The sequence below is a fragment of the Narcine bancroftii genome, chromosome 6 (assembly GCF_036971445.1).
Source record: "Narcine bancroftii isolate sNarBan1 chromosome 6, sNarBan1.hap1, whole genome shotgun sequence".
Taxonomy (NCBI): Eukaryota; Metazoa; Chordata; class Chondrichthyes; order Torpediniformes; family Narcinidae; genus Narcine; species Narcine bancroftii.
Window position 1 is genome coordinate 51,857,047 of NC_091474.1, and position 21,858 is coordinate 51,878,904.

At 40.0% G+C, this 21,858-nt stretch overlaps 1 protein-coding gene across 2 annotated transcripts in view; it reads left to right on the plus strand.

Moving 5' to 3' along the window:
• mybbp1a (MYB binding protein (P160) 1a) overlaps positions 1–21,858 on the plus strand; it is a 179,272-nt gene that overhangs the window by 114,855 nt on the left and 42,559 nt on the right. For both annotated transcript variants that reach the window (XR_011340085.1, XM_069884983.1), the window contains exons 17-21: positions 1,956–2,129; positions 9,754–9,911; positions 11,510–11,647; positions 15,736–15,832; positions 20,437–20,568. Coding sequence is in view for 1 of the 2 variants with exons in the window: in XM_069884983.1 (XP_069741084.1) it covers positions 1,956–2,129; positions 9,754–9,911; positions 11,510–11,647; positions 15,736–15,832; positions 20,437–20,568 (699 nt within the window). In the remaining variant the exon portion in view is untranslated. The remainder of the gene's footprint in view (positions 1–1,955; positions 2,130–9,753; positions 9,912–11,509; positions 11,648–15,735; positions 15,833–20,436; positions 20,569–21,858) is intronic.

Sequence of the window (21,858 nt, forward strand, 5' to 3'; positions counted from 1 at the left end):
TCAGCTTCTTAGTTCTGGTGACATTGATTACAAGGTTGTTGTTGGTGCACCATTCAGCCAAATTTTCAATCTCCATCCTGTATGCCAATTCATCACCTTTCTTTTTTTTTCTTTTTTTTTCTTTTTCACACTATGAACCATACTGACCAAAATACACACAAACAGTGTCATTTTCTCCCCTTTTCCCCCCTCCCTTCCCTCCCTCCTTCACCCTCCCTCCCCACCCACTCAATGTTCAACATATATGATACATTAAACCCATTAAACAATGACATCACACAGTGAAAATAAACAACAAATTTATGTCATCTACTTTTACATACTGGGTCAGTTCATTTCATCTTCTTCTCCTTCTGTCATTTTAGATGGTGCTGTCATTTTAGGTGGTGGAGGTCCGTGGTAGGACTTCTCTGTTGTGTTCCATGTACGGTTCCCAAATTTGTTCGAATACTGTGATGTTATTTCTTAAATTGTATGTTATTTTTTCCAATGGAATACATTTATTCATTTCTATGTACCATTGCTGTATTCTCAGGCTATCTTCTAATTTACAAGTTGACATAATACATTTTTTTTGCTACAGCTAAGGCTATCATAATAAATCTTTTTTGTGCTCCATCCAAATCGAGTCCAAGTTCTTTACTTCTTCATATTATTTAGAAGAAAGATCTCTGGAATTTTTGGTATGTTGCTTTTTGCGATGCCTCTCCAGAAAAGAAGGAAAAAAGTAAGGAAAAAGCAAAGCCCCAGACACACAAACCACAACAAATAAAAAATACAGGTGTGGAGGAAATGGCACCAAAGAAAGAAAAGCCAAAAACAACGGGAAGAAAAGAAGAAGGAAAGACGCCGGAAGAGAAAGGTGAAAGCCTCACCTGTACGAAGAAGCAGGGACCCACCGTGGAAAGAGGAGCCCACTCCCTGAGGTCAGTGGAAACCTCGCAGGGTCGCGACCCACTGAACGCAGGACTACAAAGATGGCTCACGGAGCCAAACAGAGATGCGCAACCGCGCACGACAAAGACAACACCGACGGGAGGGGGGGACCAGCTGTGGAGTGGAACTCCATAGCTCGAACAGCTGAGAAAGACTCAACAGCAGGGCCCCCAGCGGGAAGATACAGAAAATAACGGGAATGGGAGGGATGAGAATGAAAAAGGGAAATCAGAGACACAACAGATAACCAGCCCAGAAGAAGAGGACCAACATCAAGACACCATAAAAAAAATCCAACAAACTGAGACAAACAGACCAACAAGAAAGTCAGAAGAGACACAGATACAAGGAAGAGAAGAAGACACAAACCCTAGAGCAGACACAGAAGAAGAAGAAGGAGAACATCAAGCTCTGCACAGAGAAATAGAAGATAAAGGGAATGGACTGTACATAGATTTTTTAAAAATTTCAATATATGGAAGCAGTAAAAGAATGGCAGACACGAGAACTCATCACCTTTCTTTATGCAACCCACTACCATGGTATCAGTATTTGAGTATTCATAAAGCAGGGTTTGCCTGTATTTGGATTAGATGTTCAAATTGTGGAACATGGTTTCGCCTTCCAGTCTTTACAACTTTAAACCAAAGGGGAATTTCATAACCAGACTGCATATACTGATGCTATCAAATGATTTTTACTTTGCTGTGCTTGAGTATTCCCTCAACATGTCTGATCATAGCAGTGAAGCTCCTTTTGGTCAGTGTTGGGTAAATTAACCTTGGGTCTCTTATAAATAAAATTAGTAAATGATTCAATTTTAAAAAAATATATTGTAGATGTGATTGTTACGTGCTGTGTATTACATGTGTGCACTGTGGTCAAGAGAATTGCTGTTTTATCTGAATGAGTTTGAAGAATAGTTAGCATCCTAGCTCCTCAATTGTACCCAAAAGTACCTTTTGACATTAACACTGTGGCTTTTTTTGGTCATTGCAAACATCTTTGCTCTTCCATAGTCCAAGGAGGGTGAGAGCAGCAGTGATGAAGAGGTGGATGATGAAACAATGATGGCATTGGACAACAATATTGCTGCCCTGTTCTCCGAGCGCAAGAAACGACTTCAGGCTGCAAAGGATGAGAAACAAAAGATGAAAAAAGAGAAGACTCTGCGGAAAAATTTTAAAATAAAGGTATATTGGGACAGCGAGGGCTGTGGAGGGCAAACAACTAATAACATGGGTAGAGGTGAAGCAGCTGTTTGGATATCGTGTCCTGGGATTTTTGACATTTTCTAATTAGACCCACTGCCCTGTTCTTTCTCCACTGCTTCTATTACCCTTTTAGTGTTCTAGGTCACCACTAGCTTTATTAGGCATCACCTTCTCTTGGACAGTTGGGAATAAACAGCAAATGCAGGCCTTGTCCCTAATACCTACAATGGTATGCAAAAGCTTGGGCATGCCTGGTCAAAATTTCTTTTAGTAGAAGTTGAACTGATTTCCAAAAGTCATAAAATTCAAGATGACACGTTCTTTTCAAATTGTACAATTTTAGAGTGGGGGAAAACATAGAAAGGAGCACCATGCAAAAGTTTGGGCACTCCAAGAGATTTGAGTTCTCAGATAACTTTTACCAAGGTCTCAGTCCTTAATTAATATTACGAGGCATTTCAGTTTAGTGTGACTGTCACTTTAAGGATTACAAATTCAGGGCTAGTATAAGCTGCAACCATTCACAGCTGTGGAGAGAACCGAGTTTGGCAGCAACTAGGAAAGTGTGTACCCACTTCGTTACTTTTGAAGGGGAGAGGAAATATGTTGCTTTTATGTGGAGAGTCATGTGAGAGACAGACTGAAAAAGGAACAGGACATTTTGTGATCAGTGGCCATTTTAAAAAAGCAGCACTTGGAACAGCAGCTCTTTGAAGGAATACTGTGCTGGAGTGACTGTGTGGTAATAGACAATTTGTTTATTTCTCCATCTGAAGGATTTTGATCCCCACTGTGGCCAAAGGAACAGTCATCTTTGAAGGGGAATTAGTGTACCATTCTGTGACCAAAGGAAAGGTCATTTTTGAAGGGGAAATAGGAATCATTGTATTTGAATCGTGACCATTGTGATGATCCTTTTAGACTGACCCACATCTGGAAGTATTGTGAAAGCCACTTGTTGTTGGTTCCCCCACGAAAGGACGAGTAGGGGAGTTGTGATCACCACTTGTCTGAAAGGACATTTGCGCTGGAAGTAATTCGTCAAGGTTTCATGAGTTTTCTGTAGTCTGTCACCCAGTCTCTCTCACCTCATTCATAATCACTTCTTTGCATCAATTTAAGATGCAAATGTCAACGCTGGATGTCTAGGAATGACTTTGGAGTAACTTTACAGAATTATGCCTAGGCTGTAATAGTTTGGGTATTTCCACTCGCACACTATGCGCATAGTTGGGAGCTAAGTTTAGATAAGGTGTTATATTATTGGTAATTAATAAATAAAAATATTATTTTAAATATAACACTGTCTTGGCGAATTTCTATTGCTGCTGGTCTGTGACATAACATAATGGGGGTTCATCTGGGATCACACCAAAATTGGAGCTTAGTGATTAATTAATTTTGATTTTTTTTTGAGCCAATTAAAAGGCTTGTGTGTGAAACGACAGCAGCAATGGACATTGATAGGTTTTTGGGGTCGCCCACCTTTACAGATTTGCAGAGGGTGAAAAGAATGAGTCGTTGACTATCGCCCAAAAGTTGGAACTTGCGGTGGTAAAACAGTTGATTAAAAAGGTAGAGATCCAGAAGGTTATAGGTGTAATAAAAGGGAAGTTTGGAGAGGAGGAGTTAAAACAATTTCTCCAAAGTAAATCCCGTGAGCAGTAGTCACCAGTGGAACAAATTGAGTTGGAAAAACTTAGATTGGAGAGAGAGAGAGAGAGAAGGAACAAAGGCAGTTTGAGTTAGAAAAACTTGGGATTTGCAGAGATGCAAATGAGACTTGAGGCGGAGGAAACAGTTTGAGCTGGAAAAATGCAGACTCGAACAGGAGGAAGCCGAGAGGCAAAGGCAGTTTGAGGAAGAAACTGAAACTTGGCAGAAATCTGCTAAATTAGCCAATGACTATATTTTAACCCACAGGGTTAAATTTGTGCCAAGTGGAGTCTTCTAGAATGGTAATGTGGAATATCCGCATAAATTGGAAAACAAATCGGGAAGTAGCGCTTGGGGTAAAGATGAGGAGAAACAAAAAAAAGAAAAGCATTTGGGTCCCTTTTGCCACTATTGTAAGAAATCTGGTCATGTGATAGCAAATTGTTCCATGCTGAGGAAAAAGAAAAGGAGGCAACGCCAGATGCCTTTATTCAAAAAGATGAAAAACATGGGTTCCAGACCTGCTGGTAACATTAAGGAGGAGCTCAAATATTTTGCGTCAGAGAGTTTGATTTCATTGAAGAAAGGGTCACCACAAGTGACAGTGAAAATTTTTCGAGGTACTGGGGCCGTTCAGTCACTCGTGTTGGACAGTGTTTTGGAGTTTGGTGGTGAGACTGCCATGGGTGACATAAATTTGATTCAAGGTTTTGGGGGTGGGGGGGTGATTCAGAGTCGATACCTCTGCACAGGATAATGTTGAAATCAGAATTAGTTGATGGACCTATTACCATTGGGACCTAATCAAGTTTACCAGTGGAGGGTCTTGTTATTATTGGGAAATGACCTTGCAGAGGGTGAAGATGTTGTCCCTGTGGTGAGGTTGACCACTAAGCCAGTCATTGATGAAGCAAAGATAGATTTGGATATATATCCAGCCTCTGCAGTGACTTGAGTTATGGCCAAGAAGCTTGCTGTGCAGACTGAGTTAAAACGTGCTCGAATCTGTGAAAGTGCAAAACAGCACTCAGGTTGTAATGACCTGCCAAAGGCTTTATATCCTCCTCTATTGAACCAGAGTTCTGGTGTTAAACCCGAGAGTGGGGATTTGTCATTGTCCCATCCCAAAAAGACTTTATAATGTGGCAGAACAGAGGTCCTGATCTTACAGAAGTGAGAGATAAGTCTCTCTGAGGAAGAAATTAAGAAAGTGCCAGTTGGATATTATTTTAAGGAAGGGGTACTAATGAGGAAGTGGAGGCCACTTGATATCCCTGCCACTAGGTTCACCAGGTTGTAGTAACTAAAGTCAAAAGGGACAAAATTTTAACCTTGGCCCTTGGGTGGTCATCTTGGTGTAAAGAAAACTATATATAAGGTTTATGAAACAATTTTATTAGCCTAACCTAAGGAAAGATGATGTGACATTTTGTCGTACCTGTCACATTTGTCAGGTTGTGGATAAACCTAATCAGGGTCCTCCAATAAATCCTTTAAAATCCATTCCTGCTTTTGACAAACCCTTTTCTAGTCATTGTGGATTGTGTTGGCCCATTGCCCAAGACAAAAACTGTTTGTTAATTGTACAGCCTCCAGATTTCCAAAATCAATACCACTTAGAAATATTAAAGCTAAAACTGTTTTAAGAGCTTTTGTAAAATTCTTCACTTTGTTTGGTGTGTCTAAAATGGTTAAATCAGCCCAGGGAAGTAATTTTATGTCGGGATTGTTTCAGCAGTTAGTTTATAAATTGGGGGCTAACCAAATCATGTCATCTGCATTATTATCCAGAATCTTGTGGGGCCTTGGAGAGGTTTCTTTCGATCCTCAAAACCATGATGAGGGCCAATTAATTGTCTTGAGAATGAGAAGGACTGGGATGAGGGTGTCCATTTGCTTTTGTTTGCAATGAGTCTGTGCAAGAATCATTAGCCCTTGCCCTTTTAAACTGATGTTTGGACATAAAGTTAGAAGACCTGTGGTGGTGTTGAAAGGATGTGCAGTTGAATTTATTAGATTATGTTTCAAAGTTTAAAGATCATTTGCAGAAAGTCTATAAACTAGCTGAAGAAAATTTGGAAACAGCTCAAGGTAATATGAAGGTCTGGTATGATTTAAAAAAAGCTAGGGTGAGAACTCTTAAACTGAGGATAAAGTGTTAATCCTTTTCCCAACAAATTCCAATCCTCTTAGGGAAAGATGTTCAGACCTGTATGAGATAGCGTTAAAGATGAATGAAGTTAACTATGTAGTTAAAACACCTGATCGCTGAGTTGCCATGTCAACATGTTAAAATCTTATATTTTGAGAACCTGACTTGAGCAAGGAGCAGCCTTTGCCTGAGGTGTTGATGTACTGTTGTAGGGAGCATTCTGACTGGTTGCATCACTGTCTGGAACGGAGGTGCAAGCTCCCAGGACAAGAAAAAACTTCCGAGGGTTGATAACTTGTCCTGCGACATCACAGGGACCAGACTTCACTCATTGAGGACATCAACATGAGGTGGTGTCTTAAAAAAGTAGCCTCTATCCTCAAAGACCCCCACCACCCAGGCCATGCCCTCTTCTCTCTGCTACCATTGGGAAGAAGGTACAGGAGCCTAAAGACGAGTATTCCCATCTGCCATCAGATTCCTGAATAATCAATGAACCAAAGACACTGCCTTACTTTTCGTACTCCATTCTGTTTATAAATTAGTGTTGTAAGATGGTTCATAATATGAATGTTTGTCCTGTGAAGCTGCTGCAAAACATCAAATTTTGTGACTTGTTCATGTCAATAAATTCTGATTTTGATAAAACTGAGGAGTTTAGGGACTCTTTCATCCCACTGGCCGTCAATAGCATTCGTTCAGGAAGGTGAGGGTCAAGCCGGAATTGCCACATCAAAATCATGTGATTGGAAGATGGCAGCTGACTTAGGCCAGAGGCTCTGCTTCCCAAATTAAATCGCGGAAATAAATCTGAGACCAGACCTTGTGCTGTGGTTGGCCTCACTCCATTTTGGTTACATCATCGAGCTGGAGGATGCAGTGGAGGAGCCCTATGAGTGCAAGAAACTGAGGTATGCTGAGTTTGCAGCTGATGTACAGCAACATGGCTGGAAGGCAAGAGTCCTACTGGTTGAAGTAAGCTGCAGAGGATTTATATCCACATCAACATCAAGGCTACTCCGGGAGTTGGGAATGAGAGGCAGTCAAAGCTGCTCTGGATGAGGAGAAAGGATTCTATCCGGGCCTCCAAGTGAGTGAATGGCATCTGGGGGTGAGCATGGGGCACTGGGATTTGCTGCTCAACCCTCTGGAGGTGTCATGGGTCTATCAGTGAAACACTGAGGAAGGAGGGCGCCCACTTGATAACTCCGATGATGCCACCACTCACTTGGCTACCCTGTAGAGTTGAGGCAGCAAGTCTTAGAAGTGTAATAAGGGATATTAACATCTCATCTCACTTTGTGAACTGAATATAGTAACTATCAGTTCTTGTAAGTTCCCATGGTCAATTACTTAGAATATTTGAACGTTTAATTAACAGGATAAGCCAGTTTAGCTACTACATTTCACAACAATTGTATGGATTCCATTTTATTTATGTTACCGTAGGTAGTTGTGCACAGCTCAGAATAACACATTACTGGTTTACACCAGCTTTATGCTGACCCATCAAGCTATTCCAATCCCTGTTTTTTCTGAGTTAATATTCCTGAAGTATGTGATTTAATATTGTAGAGATTTTTGAATGACAATGTTTATTGGAATGACAAGGATGGCACGGTTATTGTAGTGGTTGGTGCAACACTGTTACAGTGCTAGTGATTTGGACTGGGTTTTCTCCGGGGACTCCGGTTTCCTCCCACCCTTTAAAATGTTCTGGGGTTGTAGGTCAATGGGTGTCATTAGATGGCACGGCCTGTAACTGTACTGTATGTCTAAATTTAAAATTTAATCTTTAAATTTTGGGAGACTCAATCGATTTAAAAATTCCAAATAATAGTTGGCATCTCAGTCCAGAGGTGAGCAGGGATGATGAAGTATATGTTTTGCCAGGGGTGATTTTTGCTTAAGGTTCTTTTGCTTCAGCAAAACTTAAACAGAATTAAAAATCTCCCTTTTACCTCCTGACTCAATTATTATTTCAAAATCTTCACCCTGTGTTGTGTTCATCTATGACTGCAGTAGTGCTAAAGAAACTGCTTGCTATAACTGGGGCTTTTCAATTTTGCAAACTGAGAACCACTTTTAAAAGCAAGTCACATACAATCATCTCTATTTTTAAAAGCTCATTAAATCACTAAAATCCTAGAAAGCAGCTGGAGGTTAGCAAATCTGCTTGAGTCCTTGGTGAGGGATAATTCCCAATGGACATGGCTTTTTACTTTGCATACTCTTTAAACTGAGAGGTTAATTAGGCTTGACAAAGGCCTAGGCCCAAAACATTAGTTACCCTTTCCCTTATAGGGATGCTGCATGATCTGCTGAGTTCCTATATAGTAGATTTTTTTTATTGGGGCTTTGTTTACAGCAATGAAAATCTGCACTGTAACTACTGGTCCTTCTTACTTGAATAGGCTATTAAGCTAATAATATCCAAACACAACAGTGAAAACTCTGAGTTATGTCCAATCATGCCTCGAGGAAGGGCTCAGGCCCGAAACGTCGGTAATAATTCTTTACCTCTTATGGAAGCTGTGAGACATGCTGAGTTCCTCCAGCATTTCTGTGTTACTACAATCACAGTGTCTGCAGACTTTTGTGTTTCAATCATGACCAATTTACAAGGACAGAGTTTCTCTACTCGAGTAGCAGAGTTTGTATATGGAGATCAGGTGAATGTGTTTCCATCAGTGTAGTGCAGTACATTGATTAATACTTGGCTGCTTGAGATCATGGTTCACAAAGCTGTTGTTTTAGAGCAAAGGCTTTTATAACATGATTTTTGTTTGCTCCTGTATTTGGATAATACAAGGCTGGGCATACTCTCTCTTTCATTGAAGGGGCTGCTTTGCAGTCTTTGTGCTGGACTTGTCTTTGTATTACTTGATTAGTAATCCAGGTATGCAGACTATTAACATGGTTTTTTGAAATCCCACCCTAGAAATCTAAATTAACAAAAATATTTGAAAACAATTGGGGATTAGAAACTGCTATCAGTAATGATGGCCAAGAAACTACCAGAAGAAAACGGCAAGCATAGTGGTTTGCACAATGCTGTTAATGTGCCAATGATCTGGGTTCAAATCGGCCACTGTCAGTAGGGAGTTTGTACGTTCTCTCCATGACTATGAGGGTTCCCTCTGGGTGCTCCAGTTCCCTCCCATAAAGGCACTGTTTGACCTGCTGAGTTTCTCCAGCATTGGAGTGTTTTTTCACTTAACCACAGTGTCAACAGAATCCTGTGTTTTACCTTTGAAGATAGAAGGGTCTGTTACCATGCTGCATCTCTAAATAAGAAATTAAATTAAGAAAATGGGATTCCCTCCCAATATAGCATTTACAGTAAAACTCCTGGTATCCAGCACCTATGGGGATTGGTAGTTGCCAGATAAGTGAATTTTTCGGTTGCATGTGGTGTGATCAGTGAACTAATGGTGAGGCGCACCAATGTTAAACTTCCGTATTTTTTACCTATTTATTTTCCATGATTTTTCTTTTTACTGGTTGCTTGAGACTGCCAGTTACTTGAATTCTGGGTTACAGGGGTTTTACTATGTATATAAAACATGACTTTTCAGTCCACAAGGTTTGGTTTACCTTAATCTCTATCTGAAATGACCTAACTGACCATGAAGTTCAATAAGTAAGAAGAGATGGGCAATAAATGGTGGCCTTGTTGATGATGTCCACATCCTGTAAATAATTTTTCAGCAGCTAGGACCCTGTGTTTTTTGCACAGTGCTTTCCTATCCCCAATCTCCTCTGATTTCTTTATTTTCTTGTGGTTTCCTTCAGGTGCTGGATTTCATTGAAATCTTCCTTGTGAAGCAACCAGAGAGCCCGCTTGTCTTTGATATTATTGAGCCTTTGATTGCAATCATTGAAGAAACCCTAAGCTCTCATTCAAACCTGCAGGAGCAAGACTACCTTCGGAAGGCTGCAGATATTTTCAAGTCAGTGTTTTCATGTCTTTAACCAGTTCAGTTAGTTTTTACTTTATCTTGTATTCTTTTTGTTGGCAGGGATTATTCTGTACTAAAACAGCCTCTGATGCCAAATGAGTTGTAAATGAAAGGAACTGAGATTGTATGCTGACACAGTGTGGCTGACTTAACAAAAAGATTTGAAGTGGCCACTAACTTTCCAACACAAACTCTGGCATCTCAGCAAGCTTCCCAAAGTATAGCCCTAAATTTGTTTATCTCTGATCCTTCTTTCATCAACTCAACTCGAATTGATCAACAGATGAGTAAGTGCTCTACTCTCCCGTAGCGGAAATCACTCACTTTAGTGAACCTCTCATGAATTTTGGAATCCATTTAAGCAATAACTTGATGTGTCAGGAGTTGTTCAGCGCTATGCTCTGATGTTGCAGGGTTATTGTTTTCTTCTGCCATTGACACAATGAATTTGGTGGTGTTACAACAGACTTGCATCTCGATTAAACTCTGAAGCCTGATGCTGAGTTTGTGCCACGGTAGGCGCAAATGTAGTTGCGCAAATGTTGTAGGCGCAAATGTAGTTCTTTCTGCCCTTTGACTTATTCGCAATATGTGGCCACCAATATGTACTGGTGTTTTCTAGTACAGAAACACCAAAGGATCCATGGCTCGTTTGACACAGCAAGCCCATTAACTTCAGAGCAAAAGCAGGAAAATACTGGAATCACTTGCGCTGCATTAAAGGGGTGAGGAATGGTCAATGTTTATGGTCACGGACCCTTGATTCAAACTGGAAATATGAGACAACGACGGAGATGCACAAAGATGGAAAGAAGAGATGAGATCTCTGAAATTCTCATTGTAGCAATTACATTTTTTTAAAAAGCGGCCAGAGGAAAAAAAGTTGTGGGGGGGGGGGAGCAACAAATTGAAATCAAAAGGAACACCAACATATGTGGAGAGATGGGAAAAAAAGATGGGGATGGTTACCTGAAATTGTTAAACTTAAAATTGTCCCAAGGGCTGCAATTTATTCATCAGAATATCAGGTACAGCTTGTCGAGTTAATGTTAGGCATCGCTGAAGCAATGTCGGAGGCTAAAAACAGAGGCCTGAGTGAAAGTGTGGCAAAGAATTAATGTGCCAGCTATCTGGAAGCGCTCTGTTCCTGGTGGCACAGCAGGTAGTTCCTGCTGCAACATAGCCCCAGCCTGACCTTGGGTACTCACTTGCTATATTTTTCTATGACTGCAGGGGTTTCCTCATAGTGTTCTAGTTTTCCCTTGCATTCTAAAGATGTGCTGGTAGGTTTATTGAAAGTAAATTACCACTTAATAAAGGAAAATACCTAAAGAATCAGGGGTTAAAGGCTTTGTGAGAAAGAATACATTAAAGGGTCACATAGAAATAAGGAGCAGGGCCACCTGTGTCAGAGTAAGTAATTGAATGGACAAGGTGGGGTCAGGAGCAGATTAAGTTGCTTATCTCTGCCTCAGCATTTAGCTTGATGAAGTAGATCTTGTCATGATAAAGGCCCATCATCCTTAAATGTTATCTGATTTTTGCTAAATATCACCATTCTGCTCCAAAGAAAAATTGTTGTTTTGCAGGAACCGGCTCTGCAAAGCTCGCTCCTACTGTCAAGACATCTCTGATGATCTGAAGGAAGATTTGCATAAACTGATGGAGCAATTGCTGGCTCGAGCCTCCAAGCAAGCAGACTCTTCTGTGTCACTCTACTGTTTCAGGTATGGTTACTTGTATCAAGATTCACTGTGTGAGCTGCTTGGGTCATGGGCTGGGTGTTCAGGAATCGATAGGTAGCTTCCAAGGTCATTGGATAGGAGTGAATTGCTTGGTGAGCATTTGGTTTCTGTCAACTATTTTTTCCCAAAGATAAAGGTGCCTTGAAGTCAGAAAATTTTACATTTGCGTAACACCTGTCACTCTTGCAATATTTCCTAAAGTCCTTCAGATTCAGTAAAGTTCCTGTCACAGAGTAGAAAACCTGCAGCTGATTTGAACCTAGCAAGATCAGACAGATGTTAATGAATTAATGTCTAAAAAATCCATCTTGTGATTTCAGATGGTGAATATAGATGATGGATATCGAAAGAAATTGAATATTCCTGCTTGTTGAACTCTTTTGATCCCATCTAATTATGCAGATATGCCTAATTTAATGTTTCATCCCAAAGTTAGCACCTGCAGTGCTGTCTAAGTATACCTCCGGGTGGACTTAAACAAGTTTTTTGGAGCTTCTTGATCCGACAATCAGAGATGTAGATGCTGATTACTGCAATACAGTTAACAGAACAAAGAACTGAGCTCCAACCTGTGAGTTTGCTGATACCAGTGTGGAGTAGCATCTGCTTTCATCGCTCTGCACATTAAGGGACAGTCCAATTCCTGATCTCTAATTAGTTACTCACACCTGTTGTGCCCAGCAATCAAACGTGCCATGCCATTGATGCACATGTGAAATTTAGTCAATTGGACTAGATAGAGTCCACCGTTAGACTGGGAGAAAGCTTTTGTTCGCACAGAGCAAGAACATACAAATGAGATTTTAATGGACCATATGTTAATGGAGTTTTGGACAAAAAGGCAATTTAATTTCCTTTGCTCTCTTCATCTGTTAGTTATACATAAAATTTATAGCCATTGAGTTTTGAAACTATCTTTTAAGCACTACTTTGTTAGAGGGAAAGTCCTAAATCAGAATAAGTGAAATACTAAATTAAAAGGAACACAACTTTACAACTTTGAACTTAATAATTGTTTCCCAAGTTTCTTTGGAATGCAACCATGTGGGCCATGCCAGCAAAAATAAATGCTTTTTAAAAAATCATTGGGCTGGCAAGTTCTGAAAGGTGAAAAGCAATAGAAATAAAGTCAGTCTAATGTACAGACAGCAAAGAGCAAGTATATTCCTCATGTACACTTGGTGTACATTGCTGAGGTAAAGGAATAGATTGTGTGCCTGTTTTTCTTTTGTCATCATCCAGCATAAATGTCTCTGTTCACATATATAATGGCAGTTGTCAATGGAAATACATGAATTATTTCTTTAGGAGATTTCTTCGCATATGTTTACACATTATCCTCTGAGCCACAGGATAGTGAGTTCAAGTTCTACTTCAAGACTAGAGCTCCAAATCTCAACGGACTCTTCAGTGAAATATTGAGAGCATTAAAATTGGGCTCTTTTTCCTCTGAACTGGGCCCCAAGGATTGCACAGCAGTGTTCTGCTGAATACTGAGGTGGTTTAAGGGCCATGCTTGCTTGTGAACCAAGAGGCACTCCACATTATAACTTGTATGAAGCTATATTTAACTCCTCAAAAATTAAATATCATTGGACTTGTGCTTTAGATGTGGTCAAGAGACATGTTAATTTCTTCATTCTAATGCAGTAAAGTTAAATCTTTTTTGATACAAGTGATAATATTTTTGGAAAAAAATACTAAAGGTAAAACTCCCACTTGATTTGATGTTATTTTTACTGGGTAATAGTAAAATGGTTAGTCTTAAATTAAGATTAACTATGTTTCAAATTGAATTTTTAAGATTAGCTTTAGCTATTTCTAGGAAATTAGCTATTACTTGGAAATCAGATATAGATTTATGAATGCAAAGATGGCATACAGAATTACGATCTTGTTTTCCATTGGAAAAAAAATAACAATTTATGTGATAAATATCATTTCTTTTTGAAAATATGGAGCCCATATTTACAGTATGTTAGTTTGAAGATTTAGAACTCTCGATAGCTCATCCTGATGGTGATTTTCAGCTCCACAGATGCTGATTTGAAGTTATGTATGTATCCTTGACAGTCTCCTTTTCTCTCTTTTATATCCTAGGGGGTAAGGGGGAAGGAGGTAGGAATTAGTGATTATATACACCACACGTAAAGTTTTTTATATATATATGTTTCAGTATTAATTGATGATTGTATTTTTGGTTTTAAATTTGTAAACAAAATATTTAAAAAAAACTTGTATGAAGCAAGTTGGTGACTTCCTGCAGATATGAATTCACGATGAAGTCAACCTATATCTCTGCCAGTCAAGAATTTGCAAAGGATCTGAAATCTTGATTGGAGTTAAATTGCTTTCTTTGCACACCAATCATTTTTGCTTTCTCTCAATATTGTTCAATTTTAGGTGCTTTGTTGGAGAATTGAGCATTCTGTACACGTACTGAAAATATTCAGAGACTAAGATGGTGTTTGCTTTCATAAAACTTGCATTTGGATGTCTAAACTGTCAATCCACTCCATGTCCTCCAGAGATGGCAAGTGGATAGCAGACTTGCCTCTTGTAACAAATCTTAACTCTTCACTTCAAGCATTTAACTGGCAGGTTGATGTGATACTCACAGTAGTTTGGGACTTTGGACTTTGCTATCCTTGACCTCTATGGATTCTATTGAAGGCAATGCATTTGTTTTTGCAGGATGATCGGGTCATGTTGAAGCGCTGGTTCTTTGCGTTGGATCTGTCCTGCTGTTCCTGCCATCTAGGGCATTAGTTTGTGCACACAACACACAACAGTGTTGTTGACTGCTGTTTCTCAGAGCCACGAATTTTTGTGTATGGTTGTGATGGCTTTGTCAGGTCTTTGTGAATAGGGAGACTGACATTGTCCCTAATCCCACCTTTCATAGGATCTTAGAATCCTGATGAATGGCAGGTGAATGAGGTGGCAATAGGTCCCAGTTACAGTCTATATGGGAGTATTTAGCTTCTGTAATCTGTGTTGCAACTTCAGCGTGAAGAGATGATGCACAGCAGACTATGCAAGGACCATTGTCACGCGATAAAGTGTTCTGGCTAGTCTTCTCCCATGACAACTTTCCAGACCAGGTTCACACTTGATATTTGATAATATTTCTTCCCATAGATGTTGCCTGACCCACTGAGTTCCTCCAGCTTCTTGTTGCTTTCTCACATGTTAATTGCTTTTCGCAAAATGAAGGCAGTATGTACGGATCTTTCTGGGATAAAATTCCAGGATTTGAGACCCATTTATTAGCAGCTTGCATCTGGTTTCCTTGTATGGTCAATAACTGATGACTTAGTAGCTCGGGTCTTCAAAAAATGTGATCAGGAGACCATGAGGAGCATTTAGTGCTGAAAAGTGAATAAAATAACGAAGATTATAATGAGTTGCACACCAATAATAAATGTATGCCTTGCCTGGTTTCATCCTCATTAACCTCCTTGTCATCTGTGGCTGAGTAGCATCACACTTCCAGCAGTGCAGGTTTTGTGGGATCAAGTTCCATTTGAATGTACAAACCTCCAGATTGGCAAAATCCCAGTGTGTTTCTTGAGAAATGTTGTTGTGCCTTAAGGTGCTGTCTTTCAGTTGAAACATTAGATAGTGCCACTAGCTGTTTGTGCTTTGAAAGTGAAGGACCCCACACACACACACACACACACACACCCCCACCCTGCACAAAAAATATTACAAGTTCTACCAAACTGACATTTATCTCTCAAACATCATCACTTTATCTGGTAGCTTTCATGTTGCTGTTTTCAAGAACCTGTCTGCCAAGTTTTCTAAGTTGCAACAGTAAATGCACTTCAGAGATGCTCCAATTCACTGGAGGTCTTTGGAGACATTCAGAGGTTATGAAAGGAGGTGTTTAATGTCCACTTTCTCTCAACCCTGATTTTGATTGAATTTCCAGAAGCCAAGTGTTTGGTTTTCTGGATTTGGGTTTCTTTTGTTGGTTGGTTTACTTTGACTGGTGATGAGAGAGTTGGGTTGAGGGGTGGTTGACCATGGGCTGGTTGTTCCTAACAATCTTATTCTCTTGGCAGTGGAGCCCTTTACCTCTTCAAAGTTCTGAAAGGAAAAGCAATCAAACCATCAGTAATTGGCATCAGCAAAGAACTGGAAGAAACTGGAAGTGGGCAGGTAGGTGCATGATACTGGAATGTAAGATGCTGATGATGACAGGTGTATACTACACCTGCACTTGCAGTGTTTACACAACAATGCAGCATTCTTTATAAATCTACATAACCAACTTTCTGGGCTTGAAGCATTCGTTAAGATGTGAACAAAAAGCAGGCAGGCACTGAATAAAATGGTCTGAGTAGGAGCAAGGGGAGGAAGCACAGGCCCACAGGCAAGATACATAGGTGGATATGGTTGGGAGGGCACAAGGTGTGATATGGGTAGGGGATAGCACCCTGGAGAGGGAAGGGGGCAAAGAGCTGGAAGAAAGGAGACAGAGTGGTCTAACAGAAACCGGAGAAGTTGATGTTAATGCCATCTGTTTGGAGAGTGCCCAGTTGATGCTCCCCTAATTTGCAGGTGGCTTCGGTTTGGCAGTTTATGAGGCCATGGTCAGACATATCGGTATGGGGTGTGGAATTGAAATTATTGGCCATTGGCAGATCCCTGCTATTGCAGCAGACAGAGCAAAGGTGGTCTATGAAACAATCTCCCAGTATGTAGAGAAGGCCACAACGGGACCACCGGATGCACCAGCTCTCCTCCAGATTCACAAATGAAGTTTGCTTTTCTTGGAAGAACTGTTTTGGGCCCTGAATGGTGACGAGGGAGGAGATGTTGGTGCAAGTTTGGCACTTCCTGCGGTCAAAAAGAAGGGATAAGTGGATGAGGGAATCATGGAAGAAGCAGTCTCTAAGGAAAGCAGAGAGGGAAGGGGAAAATGTCTGGTGGTGGGATCACATTGTAAATTACAAGGGTTAATATGTTGGATGTGAAGGCTGGTGGGGTGGTACGTGCTGTTGCATCTAGGAGAAGAGGATACCAGGGCAGATGTGGGGGGGAAGTGGATCTGCTGTGGGTAAGGGTTGAGTTGATGGTGCTAAAGTGGAAACCAAGTTTTACAGTGATCATCAGATTGGCACCACCAACACTCCCAGCAACCAGTCACAAGTAGTGAGAGTGTATTGTCATGTACTAAGTACGATCTACAGATGCAGAGAAATTCTTCTTTGCTGCAGCCAAATAGGTGCATAATATACACCAACTTCAGTAGTATACATTAAATTATCACAATGTGCCAAGACAGAAAAAGAGATCATTTAAATAGATAAATATTCATAGGTGCAGTTAGTGCAAAAAAAGAGTTCAATATCAATAATTCATTAAATGACTCTAATCCAAATGAAGCAAGCCTAGTTGTTTGTTCTAATTCAGAAAACTACCTGTTAACGTTCTGAATGAAAAGTGTGGGGAAAGAATTTTCCATTTTCTCTCTCATACAAAATTAAATTCCAAAGCCATTACTCAACTGAAAGAAGGCTTTCTGCCTTGACAATGTGCATTAATTCAAACATCACATTCATTAATTCCTACTTCACACCGTGGATGGCTTTTTTCCCCATCTGCTGCCTTTTGGCGGCATTGTTGCTTTAAATAAGCTTGTGGGCTCACATGCATTGTAAATTTTATGGGCCATTAGGCAGTTTGGTGCAATGTCAAGGGACCCTGATAACAGCAAGACTTTCAAAATTCATCTGATAGATTTTTTAAAACTCTTCCATTTTTTATACTTCTGATGCAAATTGGCCACCCAATCCTAAAGGGAAGAATGTGAAACCAAGCAAATCAAATGATAAACTAGAGAGTCAACAAGAAATCAATTAATCAGATTTCAAAGTTCTGTAAAAGAATATTGGAGGGAGCAGACAGTTTGCACTCAACTGCCCTGACTCTACATGGCCATACATTGATGACTAAAGGCAGCATCTCTGCCATGTCTTGGTTTACTTGATCTCTAGTCCCACAAGTGGAAGCATATGTACAAATCAAAATCCTGCCAATCACTTGACACTCTGAGGATCCAACACATGTACTGGCATACTAAATCAAATTAGATTGTGTAAAGTATTAGTGTTAGAGGCCTAATGATGGAGACATTTTACACATTTGTTCTTTTCCCTCATTCCTACACCCCCTCGCTGACCCACTCTGACTGTTGAACATTACTGTCATGTCTCACAGATCAATTGGTTGTTATTGGAAGTTCTGGATCATTCTTGCAGAGACACTAATTCAAATCCAAGGGCAGATGGGAAATTTAAAATCAAATGAATATATAATTTTTTTTTTTAAAAGCAAGTTGTGGTAATGGAAACCATGAAACATTTGAATTGTCATCAAAAACTCATGGTTCATCAGAGACATTCAGGGAAGAAAAAATGCTGTTGATTAATAATCTGTCCTGTATGTATTCCACACCCACCTTTGTGGAAACTTCTTAATCCCTTAGTTCAGAATCAATAAAAATTGACAGTAAATGCCTCTGTTCCCAGTAAAGCTTCAAACTGAGTTGCTGTCTTCCACTCACTGCCCTTCACTCACCCACGACCAGTTTACCTCACTTGTGTTCTCATCAGATTTTTTTGTTTTAATTTTAATTTAGCGATACAGCACAGTAACAGGCCCTTCCACGTTGCCCAAATACACTCTTGTGACCCATCAACTTTTTGAACTTGCACGCCTTTGGAACATGGGAGGAGCCCATGCTGTCCCAGGGAGACATTGCTGTGACATTTTCATGCAGTCGGGACTCCTTGCTGGCATTCATCCTTGGCTCTGCATTTTGACCCAAGAATGTTAAAAATATAAGAAATAGGAACAGGGGTAAGCATTGGCGCCCCTCATGTTTTTACTGTCCGTCAATATGAAATGTAGCACTACTTTCTAAGATTTTTAATTCCTTTGCCATAGAACACTATAGCACAGAAACAGGTCTTGTGTCCTTGCTATTTAAAGATCTTTCTTTAAAATATGCACACTGGGTGAAGAAATTTCTTCTCTGTCCTGAATGGCTGACCTCTTACTTTGAACCAGTGACTATGACATCCATCCCCACCCCACCCTGGTCCCAGATGCGGTCCACATTTGTCTTATTAAGCCCCACAATTACTCTCCATGAGGAAGTAATACTCATTTTGATCTGTGGAAGTATACATGCCTTTACTCAAAATACCAGCATGAAAATTTGGTGGAGCCTGTAATTTTCCTTTCATGGTTACTTGCTTATTCAGTTGTGTTTTGTGCCCCACTCTTTGAACTTGCTCAGGGCAAGAGTGGATGGAGGGCGATCTTTCTCAGACCTATGTCTGACTAGGTAATTCCTCCTTTTTGATATTTGCTGGGCTCAGGATTTGATTGTGTACTGACAGTTTCACTGCGTACATGTTCAAGACAACAATCATTTACAGACTCCCTTCAACCCTGGCATTCAGCTTTCCATTTGTGTTGGTGAAGTTTCAGATTATCTTGTACGAGGTGTTTGATTCATGAGCTCGCTGTGACTAAGATTGGTTCCTCAGTGTAAATGAACAGTAACTGGCCATTTTAGATAAACATGCAGTTTTCATCTTAAATTTAAAGGATAATTCAGCAAACACACAAGTGGAAGAGTCCATTGTTGTATCAACACTCAAATGAATTTTGAATGAAAAAGATTTTCAGTTATATAATGCCTTTCATTTTAGGATCATCCCAGCCAGTGAATTCCCATTTCAAAAGGTATTCTGTTATAATATAATCTGGCAATTCAAACTCAACAATATTCCACAAAGGATAATGACCACGAAATATATTTTAGCAAGGTTGTTTGAGAGATAAAATTTAGGCAAGATATTAACTAGTACAAGGAAATTGTCCTCTCTTCAAAAGGATGGGCAGCAGCTCTTATGTCTTATGTCTCTTTCATAAAGGGTTTCTGATAGCTCAATGCTCCTGGAGTTTTGGCCTGCTGAAGACAGGAGTGGCACTTGAACCTGAGAGAGTGCTCTCAACTGAACCACTTCTCACTCTTTGGAGCAACTAAACCAAGTCACAAATGCATTTTTTTTTTAGTTGACACTGTTGGCTTGCCTTTAATAAAGAGTCTGTACTGAGAAAGACTCTGCAAACTGCTGATTTGGTTTCTCTTGTCCAAACAACGGTAGTGATACTGGAGTCAAAGTTGTTTTTAGAATATCCTGCTCTGATATTTCTGCGAAGCTCTTTTGTTGTACAAAACAGCTTAAATTCTGCAGAGTGTGGAATAACTGAGTCTGTCAAATGCATGAGTGAGTTAATAAAACTGAGCTTCATTCTACTTTTTCTCTCAATAAGAGACGGTGAGTAATTAACTGCATGTAATTGTCATGCTGTCTATTGGTCAAACCCAGTTGTATATCCTCATTGGAACGTTTGATACAATGTGCTCAGCTGTAGCCTATCCCTCACCATCTGTCTCATTTTAAGTGGGTGGAGATCAGTCATACTGATCAGGGTGCTAGCTGTCTCCTTGGAAGGGTCCCTGTATTCTTGTGAGAGGTAAAACATGGTATCAATCAACTAAATGCAGAGGCTCATTTACTTTGGATGGGGTGCACATGGGTTGGGGGATGGAACAGGGTTGATGTTAAGGGGGGGGGGTGTGGAAGCTCTTCGTCAAAAAAAAAATAATTCAAAATGGATTAATTTTGATTTGCATTTTTCTTGGTTATGATCAGACTTGGCCTGAAATCTGTTTGTTGCAGGTTGATTCATACGGAAACTTGGATATCAGCAGAGTGACTAAACTTTATCAGGGTGTGCTGACCCAGTTTATGACCAGACGGAAATGTTCCCTAAATGGATCGATGTTCCTTGATCTCTTCAACCGTTTTCCTGTAAGTGTGAAGAAGCTTGGATTTTATGTGAATCAAAACTGCAGGATTATTGAAAAGAGTATGCATTTGCTTAGAAGAATGGGCCTTTTGTGTACCCTCTATCATTGCCCTTCCTGCTGCTAAAAGCATAAGACCATAAGGCATAGGAGCGGAACTAGGCCATTCCACCCATCAAGTTACCTCACCTTTTCATCATGGCTGAATTACTATCCTTTTCAACCCCTTTCTCTTGACTTTTCCCTCTCTCCCTTTTTCTGAATTTTTTTTCTCCCATAAATGTACATAAACTCTTCAATAAAATATATATATATATAAACTTTTTTTCTTACAAAAAACAAACAAAACAACCCCTTCTCTCCCTCCCTCTATAATATAAATCTGCACACCATCAGGGCTCATATTTATACTGGCCATAAAAATCTATATGGGGAAGTCACATGTATTTATACCATAGCAGCATCTATTATTGTCCTTTTTATTATTATCGTGTAGTGACACAGACCAGCCCATAACATGGCTGACGAACTCGGCAACTGCACGGACCTGGGGGTGACATCGGCCATCGTCCCAGGTGACCTCCCGCAGAGCGGGAAGATGGGCAACTCTGGCGGGAATGCCAGCCAATCCTAGGCTGGCGCTCCAATGACATCAGTGTCTGGGGCCCATATAAGCGCTACGGCCAGAGCAATAAACCAGTCTCGTTTTCCAAGGCTTCTCCACACTCGTGTAGCACGAACGCTACAATAGTTACAATTGAGCCCCATATGATCCAAATAAAGTTGCCATATCTAAACAAATGTCATATATGTTCTTTAAATTATGTAATTTTTTTTTCCATATGTATGCAACTATTCATCTCTGCAGTCCATCGTGTTATGTAGAGCAGAGTTGGATTTCCAAATAATTGCAATACATTTCTTAACCACTGCTAAGACTATTTTTAACAAATGATATTTGATATTTAGTAAGTTTATTGCTTAATTCAATAAAATGACCTAGAAGATAAAGTTTTGGGTCATCCGTGAAGGCCATCCCTGTTATCCTTGTTAATATTTCAGCAATATCCTGCTAAAAAGGTCTCACCTTCACACTCAACCACATGGCATGTAAAAACGTTCCTGATTCTGTCCCACATCTAAAACACATCTCAGATATTTTAGATTTTGATCTATGCAACTTCTGTGGTTTAAGATATAGTTAGTGTAGGAAATTGTGTGGAATTAATCCATATCTTCCAGTTATAATTGATGTCATACTATCCAAACACCAATCAGACCAACATCTTTCTGG